The sequence below is a fragment of the Engraulis encrasicolus genome, chromosome 22 (genome assembly GCF_034702125.1).
Source record: "Engraulis encrasicolus isolate BLACKSEA-1 chromosome 22, IST_EnEncr_1.0, whole genome shotgun sequence".
Taxonomy (NCBI): domain Eukaryota; kingdom Metazoa; phylum Chordata; class Actinopteri; order Clupeiformes; family Engraulidae; genus Engraulis; species Engraulis encrasicolus.
Window position 1 is genome coordinate 45,482,972 of NC_085878.1, and position 15,921 is coordinate 45,498,892.

At 42.5% G+C, this 15,921-nt stretch overlaps 1 protein-coding gene across 2 annotated transcripts in view; it reads right to left on the reverse strand.

The window, feature by feature from the left end:
* Nucleotides 1-1,954: 1,954 nt before the first annotated feature.
* The window catches only part of LOC134438487 (NXPE family member 3-like), a 57,969-nt gene continuing 44,002 nt past the window's right edge, over nucleotides 1,955-15,921 (reverse strand). For both annotated transcript variants that reach the window (XM_063188065.1, XM_063188066.1), the window contains exon 6: nucleotides 1,955-2,528. In XM_063188065.1, the coding sequence (XP_063044135.1) occupies nucleotides 1,993-2,528 (536 nt within the window). In that variant the 3' untranslated portion in view covers nucleotides 1,955-1,992. The remainder of the gene's footprint in view (nucleotides 2,529-15,921) is intronic.

Consider the following 15,921-nt stretch of genomic DNA (forward strand, 5'->3'; position numbering starts at 1 on the left):
AAAGAAATCTGTAAGTCACACTATCACTCGCTAATGAAATGACGTTTGGAACACAGCCCGTTAGCAGGGCAAACTCGTTATCTATGAATCAAGTTGTCTACGATGGCACAACTAACTGCAGAGACTGTTGTGCAGTTGAATATCCAATGGCTGTCAATATGTTAATGTTGCATTATGTCCTGCAAATGATAGAATGTTTGTGACAGTGACACAATAACTCCTCGTCAATATAACACGAGAGAAATTTATCACGAGGGCGCCTTTGTAAAACGTCGGCGGGCACCTTAGCATAATGACAAACAAAAAAAATGCAGAATTCAGAAGGGGATAGGTCTGGAGGTCTGAGTACCCGCGCCTCCCATTTTGCCTCTCGTCCCTCCCTGTCTTTTCTTTCAATTTCGGTTGCGCGTGCATCACTGCATCCAAAGGGTTGGTGCTGCCCACCCTCTCTCTCTCTTTCTCTCGCTCCACATGAATTTCACCAACCTCTAACCTATTCAGTGTCTCGTTCTCCGTTTCCCCAATAATCAACGTCTTTGAAAGCGTGACATGAAATCGGCATTGCGCGTCATACATTTTTGAAACAAATAGGCTATGGAGACAGCACCGCTCGTGCTTATAAATCGACGTGGATCAATGACCATATTCATAGACCATGCTCTCCACATTAATTTCACCTAGGCCTACCTCTAACCTATTCCGTGTCTCGTTCTCCATTCTCAATAATCAACGTCTTTGAAAGCGTGGCATTAAATCGGCATAGCGCGTCATACACGTTTGAAACAAATAGGCTATGGGGACAGCACCGCTCGTGCTTATAAATCGACGTGGATCAATGACCATATTCATAGACCGTGCCCTACATCTGCATGACATGAACCTATGATTGATAATGCAAAAAAGCTTCTGGAATCTTTGTCTTGGAGCACTTTTGTGTCCCCACCAATGTCAAAATCAAAGTTTCGCCCTTGTGTTTTAGGTCTTGTCATGTAGCCTAAATCTCTCTCCCCCTCCCTCCCTCCGTGACTGAAGTGGCTCTGCTGGAGAGCACGTTCAGCAGTTGAACATGCATTCAGCAGTTGAACGTGCTCTCTCTCTCTCTCTCTCTCTCTCTCTCTCTCTCTCTCTCTCTCTCTCTCACAGTTGGTCTTTATTTACATTCCTCCCTGGCACTATATTGCAACAGCTAATACTAATATTTTAATATTTCAACAGTGTTTCTATTATTTTTGTATTATTATTATTATTTTTATTATTTTTTTTATTTTTATTTTTTTTGTGGGGGGGGGGTCTGGCCCGCGGCCTCGCTTGCTCCACATTATTTGGCCCTTGAGAAAACTTAATTGGAGACCACTGGTCTACTGCTTGTTTGGGAAGTTGTAAGGATGTTTCCATAAATTGTTTCAGGGCCTGTTCGGGATCGTCGGGTTGGCACTGAAGGTCGAGTAGGGTGGCTTTGTTGGATTTATTTTCTTCGGAGAGTTGCGTGATTTGTGATGAGAGGGTATTTACAGTTCCTTTAAGATCAGCATTTTCTTGGAACAGTGTGTCAGTCTGGGACTGTGAAAATTGTAAACTGGCTTTTTGGTCGCCACGGAGTAGCTCAAGAACAGACAGTTTTGCATTTATGGATTCAAGGACACTGACCTCAGTCTCGGTACAGTAGACCCGTCTCGTCTTCCTCTTTTTTGTCATGCATTTCCACATTATCCAGGTTATAGAAATACTGTATGAGTCTATGAAAGTGAAGAGGTAATCCAGTGTTGATGATGAGTTTAGTGCAATGTAATCTATGGAAGTAAGGTAAAATCCAGATAGTTGCAGTGATAGTTTGGAAAGTTTGTTATTGCGTCACCATGATGGATCTTGCTCCGGCGTGTAGAACACTCCCTGGCATGTAGAACTTCACGTTGTAGAATGTGCCTCAACACAGTAAAGGCGCATGTAAAAAATGATGTCGCATTTAACACATACTGATGCCAGACATTGCCATCACTTGGGGCACACAAATGATAGGAAAAGTTCAACCTCGTTACGCACCACCACCAGTGGCGGGTGAATGTTGTCAGGTGCGTAGTGGCAAGAGGTCATCTGCCACACGTCCAGAATCACGACGGGAATGTTCCGGAACATGGCACGCAGCACGCAGTCCAGCTGCCAGCTCAGCCAGTCGCTGCCGTACACGTCCTTGTAGCCCGTGTTGGCCGACTTGATGACCACCAGGGTGAGGCCCTGGGAGCGCTGGAGCAGCGAGAGCACCGCCTGCCGGATGGTGGCCAGCCGCCGCACGTAGGTGCCCAGCGGGTAGGTGGTGAAGTGGGCCCAGATGGTGAAGACCACCACCGTGCGTTCGCCTCCCGGCAGACGCTCCAGCTCGCTGGCAATGTAGTGCAGGTCAGCGCGGGGAGTCTTGTCCGTGCGCAGGGGAAGCCCATGGGCTCGCCACTCCAGGCGGGTGTTGGTAGCCACATCTACAGCCTCGAAAGGCCCCGACTTCTGGGAGGTGAAGAAGTTCAGCTTCTTCAAGGCTGTGAAAGAGAGATGATTGATAAGTAGACTGTTGGCAGACTCAAATGAAAAAGATGCATAACCAGAAATGCACTCAAAGAGTGCAGACCTCCGCCAAGGAAGCTGTTTGATAGAATATTTGTCTACCGGTATGTTATACCTCAAAAAATGTCATGTCTTTCTGCATTGTTTTTGTGGAGTTACAAACTGGAATGTCAAAAATCACCCTATCCCGCAATGGTGAAGAATCTTATTTTTTTAAATCCTGAATCACCACCTAAATTTAATCACTTGTTCCTTTTGTCATTTCCAACAACTCCACAAAATTTCAACATCCTTGCATACATTTTCAAATTATCCCGCTGACAGTCAAACAAACAAACCAACGCGACCGAAAACATAAACTCCTTGGTGGAGATAAAAATATTACATGTCTATAAAAATATCTAAGACATGGGCCACTTTCATAGTATGTGCCATACACTACAGTAAGTCAGCACTCCATGTACTGTACATATTCCATGTGCTATTGAGAAGTAGAGCATCTTTACTTGAGGTTCCTTTCTATTTCCTGCTCGCTGGCATGCCATTGGTCACTTACACTTTTTGTGACATTCCCTTTTTGTAATGAATTGTCTTTCGGGATTTGTATTTGTGGTTTTGTGGATTTGTTTTCACATTTGCAAATGTGTTTTCAAGATTGTGTAGGTACAGTCGCGTGAGAATCAGAATCATCACACGGACCGCACCACAGGGCCGGATTAACACTTTCTGAGGCCCGGGTCTAATTACCCGGATGGGGCCCTTCATATCATGTTCTGATGCATGACGTCACACAAACCCACTGACACATCAGCGTACACATGTCGCCTTCACGGGCTCGGGACCTCTCGAGACAGCTGACGACACTGCTCACGTGACAACCGAGTTCTGGACTTTGGCACATGAACGCCACTGATCCCGGAACAATCGGAAATCATGCGTGTTTTGTTTTGGTTCTCTTTTCTTTTTTTCACCTCCACTTGAGCCTCCACACCCACGACATATCATTTTAGCTGAAGTAAGCTAAATTAAACAGTCAGAGACCAGCATTGCTGTCATATATGCATCTGCAATTGAATGACATCAACTGGTGTTGTTGATAGTGATTACAAGACGATATTTTAGCTTTTATGATACTGTTTACATGTCAGTTGCATGCATGGGCGCCATGTTGATGATGCGTGTGTCGTCACACAAAACACAAGCTCGGGAACTCGTTGTTCTATACTTCCGCCAGAGATCAACCTCGGTAATTATCGATCTGACATTGCGTCACCAAATGTTCACTCCCACTTTCCCGAGGTTTTAGGTCGGCTTTCTGGGGATTCTCGACTTTTTGAATGAGCTAATAGTAGGCCTACCAATCTATGACAGATACCGTTTAAAGGATCAAAAAATGAGAATAAATTCTCTGACTAAGGCACTCCAAATTAAAATGTCTTTATTGATGTGACAGGTCCTACATGGACATATTAAAAACAAGGCCTTGTTTTTAATTAGATTAGATTAGATTACTTTATTGGTACCCAAGGGTAGATTTGATTTGCAGTAAAGTGAGCTTCGCTCATACAAAACATTCAGGACATAGGACACACATAACATACAAGCAACCCACAATGAAAATATGGATAATACCAAAAGTGACCGAGTGCATCCTATCAAAGAGACATGGTGTCACATAAAGTGACAGGGGTACTAAATAAGAATAGATTGTTAAATATATGATAAAAAGGAGTATAAAATACATGATGAGAAGTAACTGGCTTGATAAATACCAAGTAAAATAAGACTCTTGTCTAAGGAATAAAAATAAAAATAAAAAAACAGTAAAAACAGTGAAAAAAACAGTTCAAGCAATAAATAAGATGATCATATAGGCCTACAGAGAATCATAGCCTGTGTTTGGACGCTATATTATTAATTTATCTAATTGCAGAGGGGACAAAGCTTCCTCTGAAACGCTTTGTTCGACAGGCAGGCAGGCTATATCTGTGGCCAGAGGGCAGAAGCTGGAACTCTTTATATAGTGGATGGGAGCCATCTTGTAAGATGGACTCAGCTATCCTCTGCAGCTGTCTATTGTAGAGGGCTTCAGGGTTAAGTTGTGGCTCTCCAATAAGCCTGCTGGACCACTTAACTATTTGGTTAAGGGAGTTTCTATTTTTCAGGGACAAATTGTTAAACCAACACACCAGGCAGAAAGATAAAATGGATTCAATAAAAGCGCGATAAAAGAGAGTAAGTAATTTTCTGTCAATGTGGAAATAGGACAGTTTTCTTAGACAGTGAAGACGTTGGTTGGCCTTTTTAAAAACAGCTTCACAATTTGCATCAAAAGTGAGCTTATTGTCAATAATGGTGCCAAGATACTTGTATTTTTCCACAGTTTCCACACTCTGGCCGTTGATTTCTGTGAGTATCTGGGTCTGGGGGTTCCTCCTGAAATCAATAATCATATCCTTTGTTTTCGTAATGTTCATCTGAAGGAATGATTTTCCACACCAGTCCTTGAATTCCTCCACAATTGGCCCATGGCCTGTCTCGTTGCCATGTAGCAGACTTACGATTACTGTGTCATCTGCATACTTAATAATTGATCTGTTGACTCTATTGCTACGGCACATGTTAGTATATAGGATGAACAACAGGGGGGACAGGACACATCCTTGTGGCGAGCCAGTGGAACTGCAGGACTGGTCAGACAGGGCTCCATTGATTCGCACCCTCTGTGTCCGGTTTGTTAAAAAGTCTAAAATCCACCCCAAAAGATTCTTGCTCAGATTGAATTCCTCCGCTAGCCTTTTCATCAAAACATGTGGTTGGATAGAGTTAAAAGCAGACATAAAATCAATAAATAAAAGCCGAGCATGAGTGTCTTTTCCCTCTAGATGTTTAAAAACCATATTTAAAAGGGTGGCTGTGGCATCCTCAACTCCCCTCTGTGGCCTATAGGCAAACTGCAGTGCATCCATGTCAGGCTGTGTCCTCACCATGACAGCAGTTTTGACTAATTTTTTAAAGGTTTTCATTACTATGGATGTCAAGGCTATGGGTCTTTGGTCGTTTAGTACTTTAAGGGTGTTGGATTGGGGAACTGGGATCACCACAGCATCCTTACAACATTTGGGTACATGCTGAGTTTGCAGGGACTTGTTGAATATATGGTGGAATATTGGGGCCAGTTCTTTAGAGCATGATTTGAGCAGGCGACCACAGATGGCATCCGGTCCTTGACTCTTGTTTGTCTTTGTATGTGTGAATGCTCTCACAATGTTCTCTTCTCTTATGCTGTGGTGATCTTGATCCGTAAATTGATGTCTCAGGTCCTGTATTTCACTGCTAAAATCAACAACATCAAAACGGTTGTAGAAACTGTTGAGAACATTTGCAAGGTTGTAGTCTGAGTCAAAGCCCTCAAGAGTGATGGTACTGCCGTTTGAGTGTGACGTATTAATGCCTGCAATGCTTTTCATGCATGACCATGCTGAACCCATTTTATTTGTGGACATGTTATATTCTAATTTGTCCTTATAGTTCTGTTTTGCTCTCAGTATTTCAATTTTCATATTTTTCGTTGCAGATTGTAAGTCTGTCACAGATCCTTGTTTGAAGGCATTTTTCTTGGCCAAAATACTAGATTTAACTGATTTGTTTACCCATGGCCTATTATTGGGAAAGATTTTGACCTTTTAATATGTCCATGTAGGACCTGTCACATCAATAAAGACATTTTAATTTGGAGTGCCCTAGTCAGAGAATTTATTCTCATTTTTTGATCCTGGAAGTACTATACCTTGGACTAAAGAGCACCCAAACCCAAGAAGCCAACAAACTATCTGGATAAGAGCACGCCATACTCCACAAACCGAAAGATACCGTTTAAAGTTAACTGGTGATATTATTTCTAGGGGTGGGCAAACATGAAAATCTTTAATCGCATTAACTCAATGACTTTCTGTGATTAATCGCGATTAATCGCATAGCGCTCGAAACCCAAAAATAATAATAAATCATAAATAAAATAAAAATATTTTTAAATTAATAAAATAAAATAATTAATAATAATTTGCATATGTACTGTGTAGATAACCTATGTAGGTCTAATATAATATTCCACAATGGAAATGTAGGCTATTTGCCAACCTATCAGTCTAAATGTAGTAGGCTATATGCCTATCCAATGTAGGCCTACTAATGAAACAAATTATTGCATACAATATTACACTAGGGCTATTTAAGATTGTAGGCTACTGAAACTGATATATTAGAAATTATAAACTCAAATTAGGATGGTCTACATGGGCCTACAAGAAAAAAAAAAAAACGTGTCACTTAAAAAAACTATATGTTAAAACGGCTTGCCATAGGCGTGCGTCTGTGAGATATGTCCCGCCTTCTCTCACTGTCAAAGACTCCCACCTTCTCTCTTATCTGTCGCTATTTTTAAGGTGTTTCAGCGACTAGAAACTAATTGACTGTCTGTTGGCATTGACAGCAATTACATCTTTCAAAACAATAACGTTGACATGATTAACACTATCTTAAATGCTGACGAAGTTGCAGATGTCGCGAAATCATAGCCTACCATGTTGATGAAGCCTACTATGCACGCGCAGCGCCATAGATACCAAAACGTTGCGTGAGGAATGTAATATCTCGCGGTTCGCTTTTTGATCAGGGCTTTAGTAAGTCCGCGTGGCGTTATTGACAGCTGATAGACAGCCAGCACAACAGTACCCTTTTCATGCTGACCGTACAATAGACTAACGTTGTGAGCTCCAAAGGCGAGCCACATGCTGCTCGAGAGTTGCGCAAGGAGGACCAGAACTGTGTAGGCCTACCGAAAAAATCTTTGCTGGTGGTAGCCGCTACAGCAGGCTGACTACTCCACAGGTTGGTTAATTTGGGTGTTTTCTGTAATAATTCTTTGGCTCTTTCCTTTTTTATTTCTACTAATTTTCGTATTTTTGCTCCGCTCTCCTGTTTCCTATGGCTCGACATTTTCGCTCGTTTTTTTTTCTTCTATTATTTTTTGTCATTTGACATTCCGAGACCGGAGGTCCCCCCTAGCGGTGATGCCCGGGGCTGCAGCCCGTTCAGCCCATTCTTTAGAGACGGCCCTGCCGCACCAGTAATGTAGGGACAGTCGCGTGAGAATCAGAATCCTCACACGGACCGCACCAGTAATGTAAGTACAACTGCGGTTATGCAATTGAAGTGACGTTAATGTAGGGGAAGCTGCGTGTGGATTTACTCCCCACATATCTGCTAAAAAACATACTTGGTTGCTTAGCAGCACCTTTACTGCAAATTGTTAACACCTCTATGCTTACAGGCATTTTTCCAAGCTCATTCAAAACAGCCATGGTAAAGCCACTCCTAAAAAAGACAAATTTAGAATTCTTTAAACAACTACAGACCTATATCAAACCTCCCCTTTATAAGCAAGGTACTAGAAAAAGTTGTATTTAAACAGCTTAATCAACATCTGGCTGGGAATGATATCTTGGAAAAATTCCAATCAGGCTTTAGAGCCAACCATAGCACCGAAACAGCACTAACCAAAATAATAAGTGATCTTAGGCTCAACACTGCCGCAAACAAAGTTTCAGCACTTATCCTCCTCGACCTCAGTGCCGCCTTTGACACGATAGACCACAACATACTAATTGACCGCCTTGAATCTTGGGTAGGCTTGTCCGGTCACGTCTTAGAGTGGTTCAAAACATATATTACAGGAAGACAGTTTTTTGTCACCATCGGAGAATACGTCTCCAACAAGTATGATGTGCCTTTTGGAGTTGCTCAGGGTAGTTGCTTGGGCCCTCTCCTCTTCTCTCTCTATATGTTGCCCCTGGGCTCCATCATCAGAGAGCACAATGTTGATTTTCATAGCTATGCCGATGACACTCAACTATATATCTCTGTCGAGCCTAGCCAAACCACTGCCATTCATGCCTTGACTAAATGCATGTCTGCCATTACAGATTGGATGAACAGTAACTTCCTAAAATTAAATGAAGATAAAACTGAAGTGTTGCTCATTGGGCCTAAGAAAAAACGTGCAAAACTCCACTCAAGCCTAGGTGACCTAAGCATACACATTAAAGATAAGGTTACTAGCCTAGGTGTGGTCATAGACTCGGATTTGAGCTTTGAGCCTCACATCAACAAGATAACAAAATCTGCTTTTTTCCATCTTAGAAATGTCAACAAAGTGCGCGGCTTGGCCCCCCGACAAGACGCTGAGAAACTTATTCATGCCTTTGTCACCAGTAGGATAGACTACTGCAATGCTCTCTTCTCTGGTCTCCCAAAAAAATTAATTGACAAATTGCAACTCATTCAAAATTCTGCGGCAAGAATCCTAACAAGAACCAGAATGAGAGAGCACATCTCTCCTGTCTTGGCAGACCTGCACTGGTTACCTGTCTCATACAGAATCGACTTTAAGATTCTGCTCACAGTATTTAAAGCATTAAATGGACTTGCCCCTAGCTATATCTCAGACATGCTCTCTTTTTATGCCCCTGCTCGAGCTCTCAGGTCCACTGATGCCAAGCTGCTAAGGACCCCCACCCCCCCGCAGAAGAAGATCGGCGACGCCGCGTTTGCCTGCTATGCGCCCAAGAGATGGAACGCCCTCCCCATCGAGATCCGATCAGCCACCTCCGTCGACTCCTTTAAGAAGCAGCTGAAGACCCACCTCTTCATCCTTGCCAACTCCTAGCTGCCAAGGCGTCATAGTGTCCCAGCCGCCGCAGCGCCCTTACTACTCGCAATCCAGCCCTGGCAGGGGGCTCCCCTAGGTGGCCGCTGGTCTCTGCCTGAGGTTTCTTCCTGACTAGAGGGGGTCTTTTTTCTCAGACCTCACTGAGCTTTTTTTTCCCCTCACAAACTATGAATCAAGCGAAAGGGAGTTTTTCCTCACCCCTGATGCCACCAGGGGCCGCACCTGAGCGCCCAATCTCTGTGTGACTATCTATGACTTATGATAGGCCCAGCCACTATGGACCTTACACATCTAAGAATCCTGGTCCTAACCTACGTTGACCTTATGACTCTACATTCTCTGTCTATCTCTTCTTCCTCTGCCTTCCTGCTTTTCTGCCTCTCCTCTATACCTCTCCTTTTAAATCTATCTCTAACAATGTTTTTTCCCATTTGTTAAGCACTTTGAGTTACATGCCTTGTATGACACAGTGCTATACAAATACAATTATTATTATTATTATTATTACTCCTCATGCGGCTATACCAGGAATTGAAGGCAAAAATCTCGTTTGGGAATTTCATTAATTATGAATTAATTAATATTAATAAACAAATTAATTAAAATGTAATTAAAGGACCGTCTCATAAAATCCTTAAGATTTATCAATCGCAATATTCAACAATAAATTGCTAAACACAGAATTAATAATAAGTTTTGTACTGGGGTTACTCAGCAGGGCACAGTGAACAGTAAGGCCTATTCTCTGTGATCAGCTGGGGTACACAAGCACAAAAGTAGATCTGAAGGCAAAGTTCTATAGTAGGTTGGTTCGTTGTACAAAGCAACAAGGACAACAAAATGCAATCAAATGAGTAACTTTATTAACTACTAAGTAATCTAATAAAATGCATTACATTCAAAATCGGTTAAATGGAATAATAACAATAATAAGGCACAATAGTATAAAACAAGAAAGAAAATAAAAGAGGGGAAAAGAAAGAAAAAGGGGGCAGGCTTTCAGCCTGTGTGTGTGGATGTGCGTGTGTGTGTGTGTATGTGTGTGTGTAGCAGAGGTCTGGTTGCTAGGCTACCACGTGTGTGTGTGGTTGACTAAGCTAGCCTTAGCTACAGAAAGCAAAGACAATGGAAAGGCTACTGATAAGTAGCTGCTTAGGAAAGGCCTAATGTCGTCTAGGCAGGGCCCAAAGGGTCCACAACAATGTCTGGGGTTTCTGTAATAAATGCACACAATTCGCTCCGCGAATGAACTCAATAGAATGTCAATGTGTTCCATCGAGACTAGCAGGCGAGTACTGTACAAGCGATGCGATGTGGGCGGATCCCGAGTTGAAAATATTTTATCTTCGAGCGAGGCGAGTAAGTGAGTAACCAATTGGAAGGCAGAGTTCGGTACTTCTTGCCTGTTCATTGGCAGTTAAAGCCGCGGGAACTTTCAGCGAACGTTCCATGAAAGGGAGGCGAGTAGGCGAGCAAGCGAGAAGCTAGTAAATAGCAGCGATGTGTGTGTGCGGCCCTTTAGACCAGATACGCCACTGGTTGGTTTCACAGAGTATTTCCGGTTTCCAAAACGAGGCAGGTTTGTATTAGTTCTATGGCAGATTTAGAGCTGAAGGGGCAGTTCCACCCTTATCCACGTGGCGGCCCGGAGACCAGAATGAATGGAGTCCTATGGAGCAAAACCCCTCATGGTGCCTTTATCTCAGTATATGATTTTTTCTCGTGTAATTCGGATGTTGCTTTCGAAAGACTATATGTAAGGGATAATTGACGACGCGGTGTGCGTATAACAGGGAAAATAATGCACACCTTGGTGGTGAGCCGTTACACCTCGGTGTGCATTATTTTTCCTGTTATACGCACACTGTAAAGTCAATTATCCCGCTTATACCACGGTTGCCACACTGTCTGAAATTTATTTGAGGAATTATTTCGATGCTTTAATGGCTAAAACAAAGGTTTTCTGTATAACTACTTCCTTCCGCCACAAGAAGGTTCTTTTCCTAACTTTCTGGCGAACTGCCGTTACTAATTCTAAATTGAAGGTTGCTATGGCCAAGACACCGTCGTTAGTTCTATCGCATTCGGTTGTGAAGTCAAGAGCCAGTCGTTAATTCTATCGCATTTGGTTGTCAAGTCAGTCGCCTCAATGTTCTACTCATCCGATATATGGGCGCGTCTGACTTGCCCACTAGATTATGCTACAGTTGGCATGATTCCCACAAATTTACAGATCTCAATAGATTAAAAAAATACCCCGTGCATCTTGGCGACATTCTAAATGCCTCGCCTCGCCATTAACTTCATCAAAACAGGCACCTCGTCAATCTGCTCTCCTCCCATAGCCTTTGATTTATTTTCCACTGCGTTCCCATAGTTATTGATCCGAAAATATCCCATACTTTTCATAAGTTACGCTACTCTCTCAACTGACAAACGCTACAACCACAGGAAACCTCTCCTCTCGTGGGGAAGAAACGCCCACGTGAAATGGCGTCCCTTACTTTGCGCAGGGAATATCTCTCTCTCTCTCTCTCTCTCTCTCTCTCTCTCTCTCTCTATCACAAAGTTGACAGAGTGATGGTCAGTTGGGAGAGGTCCGTGTACCATTCGTTCTTTTGTTTTTCGATTCAGAACCAAATAACAAAAAACGGAAAAAAAAACGGCTGGTTATTTCATTATTTCGTTTTAGTGACAAACGAAAAAACAAATTTCGATTTGAATTTCCAAAATGTATTTTGCACTTAATTTCAAAACAACGCCAATGAAAAAAAGCCGACGTGGTATTTTTAATTTTTGATATTTTCATTTCTCAGCCGTATGTGCCCCGGAAGTACTAGCGTTTGCCCCTGCCGTTGGCGATGTTGCGAAACACAGGACGATGTTGCGCCCCACCGCGTTTCTCGTGGCTCTCATTTGACAGTGCGCACGACTGACATAGTTTTGAATGTCGTAGGCCTAGGCTACCCGAAGACCCCAGGTTTTATTAACAGTTTTGTAATAGACAACGACCACCGAACACTGTTTTGGTGTCTTTTGGGCTTACTACAGCTATTAGCTAGGCTTATCAGCGAAGCTGTCTTATGGAACAATGTGGAGATAGCCTATAGAAGCCGAATGGGATCTGGATTATTATTAATTTTTAAGGCATCTGTTTTCTAGGAATCGAAAGGAGCTGACTTTTGGTGGCAGGTGGTCGCGTACACCATGACATTTTGATATTGTGTTGTTGTTGGACTCTCGGAAATAATTGCCCTCTGACGTTTCCCCCAGCCATCAGATCTAATGCCAAGCATTCTTTTGTCATGAACCCTAGAAAGTCTCTAGTTTGCCAAATAAAATCTGTCTTCCTGGCGAATTCATTCCCTTTGTCATTGTCCCTCTTTTCCTGTTAGTAATTTTGACCTGGCTATGTTTATCACTGTCATTTGTCTAAACCTACACAATGCGTGGCGCAGCACTTAACACAGCAGGCATCTCAAAGGAACGCACCGCGTGTGTGAGCTGCATTCTCCTTATCCCTCATGGAATGGCAAGCCATGTTGAGAGACTTTAATTTAATTCAATTTACTCCCGATTTGGTTGAGATATTAGGCTTCAGTAAAATGTCAGCACCACATCAACGTTATTTTGGCAAGTGTAATGTGCTGATGCAAGTATGACGGTGAAACAAGACACATAGGCTTACAAATAGTAGGGCGCAAGGCTATACTTCCCCAAGCTTACTGAAAATGGCCATTGCCACTGTGTTCAACGTGTTTTTACACATTCAAATACTCCCACTAAAGACATCTCCCAAACTCAACGATGAGTGCTGCCAGTGCACATTTCACCTAGCACCACACACGTGGACAGCTCGCAGTGCAATACAAGGGCTGCACCAGCTGCAAATGCCAGAGAGAATGATCGCACCTAGAGCTACTCAGAAATGTCACCTACTGTACTGATGGTAGGGGGTGAAGTTTTAGCTCATATTTCATTTTCCAGCGTAAAACTGATGCTATTGATTTTGTGGTAATTGCCTCAATTTATTTTACTGTAAACCAGCATTTTGGATGGCCTTCTTTTGTGATATGGCTCGCATTTTTGTTAAAGTTTTGTAACGTGGACTATCTTCTACATCTATACTTTTGTTTTAGTTTGGTATAATTACGGACAATGCAAATTACAGATTTTTGTGTCATTTTGACATTTTTTGGAAGGAATATAATCAAAATAGTCCCGCCGCGTGGATTATTGTTTTGTGACGTGCATGTGAGAGCCTTATTATGTCGGCAAAGGGTACAACAGTATTGATTGGTTGTATTGTTTGGTCTTTTGTAGACTGTCTGTACGTATTCACTCATGAAACGGTAAGGTGCTTCACACATAAGAGTAGTGCCGCAACGTTAGAATTAAAAGAATCTTTGGTGCCGCGATTTCAGCACCATGGACAGAGGGCGCCCGCCCATGAAGGCAAGACGCGTCAGGCCATGTAGACGGACATGAAAGCTTTCAAGTTTCAACTGATAGATTTTCATAAAAATATTGCCGTTTGGATTTGTTTTAGACTGTGAATTTCACATATATGTTTCAAAACACCTCTTCTGACAACATCCAGTATGGATTTAGTTATGATTTTAACCTGTTTAATCGAGGTCGGCTTGTAGGCTATAACTTCCGGGGCACATACGGCCGAGAGATGAAAATATCAAAAATTAAAAATAGCACGTCAACCTTTTTTTCATTGGCGTTATTTTGAAAAGAAAGTAGAAAATAACATTTGGAAATACAGATCAAAATTTGATTTTCCGTTTATCACTAAAACGAAATAATGAAATAACCAGCCGTTTTTTCGTTTTTTGTTATTTGGTTCTGAATCGAAAAACAAAAGAACGAATGGTACACGGACCGGGAGAAATAAACATGTTTGAAATTTGATTAGGCCTACTAAGATTTGCTCCAGATTCACTGTACATTGCTGCTGTTTCTAGACGCGTGATGTGACATGTCAATTCAGCGCGTAATGCTTGCAACTTTTTCCTGTGTAATTTATGAGCGTACGTGCTTTGGCACATTGATACACTGGAGTTATGCGGTCAGAAAAGTGACCTAATAGTGGGACTACTTCATAGGTGTGCATCTATAGACAGTTAATCAACACCCAATTTAGCGCGTGACAATGGGAGAATCCAGTCTGCCATGGTATAAATAGAAAATACCCACAACTGAGTTTTAGATCTTTTGAGCCACGCATATGCTTAAAAAGTGATTTTAAGTGTCTATGACTTCACATCCTTAGCGAAATGCTAGCAAGTAACAAAAACGCCCCCCTGTAACAAATCAAACGGACATATGTGCTTTTTTATTATACTATTGAGTGAAACCCTTTTTGAAATCTCCAGAACGACATTGAAATCTGAGCTTTGTTGATGAGACCTGGGTGAAAATTAAGATTTTTAGCATCTAGCTCCATTGGGTCCCATTCATTCTGGTCTCCGATGCGCGACTAGTGGAGAACTCATTGGAACTGCAGCCAAAAACCATAGAACTAATACAAACAACTGGTACAATGGGGCTTAATAGCGAGTGGCAAGGCTGTTCTATAAGGGCTGTGACTATGTGCGTTTCTGTTGCTGGACAACAATGGCGTCCGCTCGGCTAGGTTAACGTTAGCATCAGAACCGTGAACAATAGGGATAGCTAGCAGCTATGTAGCAAGTAAACCGTGTGGTTTCAGGCGCTTCAAGTCCCACAGTGGACGCGCGAATGTATCAAAAGGGTTCTGGAATTAACGATAACAAGTCCGAGTAGAACAGGAAGAGAAAGAAAACGAAATAAAAGACATAGCAAGTGGGAGACGTTGCCGTCTACGCAGCCATTACGAGTTGTAAAACTACAGGAAGTGGGGTTTCAGCGTGCTTGTGTAAACACTGCAAGCCCAACGTGGCTATGGCTAACTTGCAGAGAGCTCCGAGCAGAGTTGGCTATTCAGAGAATGGTTTACTACAGATTATGCACTAAAAGTGTATAAAAGAGTACTGAAATGCTCGGAGGATCTAATATTTTGAAGGGGAGAGAGTGAAAGAACGAGAGAGCGAGAGAGAGAGAGAGAGAGATGGAACTCTAGTGGCTATGTGTCTGTAAACAAAACAAATTTGTTTGTGTAAACAAATGGTTAGCGTTGCGTTGAGCTAACCTAGGGCCTGTTAAGGCCTGTTACTACCAAAGGCGCAGCGCGTGTATTTCTGGACTAATAAGCAAAACGGTCACGTTATGACGATCCTCGGACAGTTCCGAACATTGATGGTTAATCAATACTTGAACTATTCCGTGCGAACGCCACAAGCGGGGTCGCTAGGCTTAGCAGCCGGTAATACAGAATGAGTTAGCAGAGGGTAACCTAAGCTAAGCAGACGGATAGACAGAAAAGCAAATAGAGAAATGCAAATAAACATGTGCACATGAAAAATAACTCAAGTCATAGTTCAAAAACACATCTATCTCAGTACATAAGCTATGCCCAGTGCCTACTGTGTGAGATGAAAAGGAAGATATCCAGTTTTCCAAAGGGCTCGGTGCGTCCGTCTGGAAGTGGTTGCAGTCCAAAGTTTCCCTCGTCCTCTCGAGAGTTTGGGGCTGCAAAGGAGTCTTTGTTG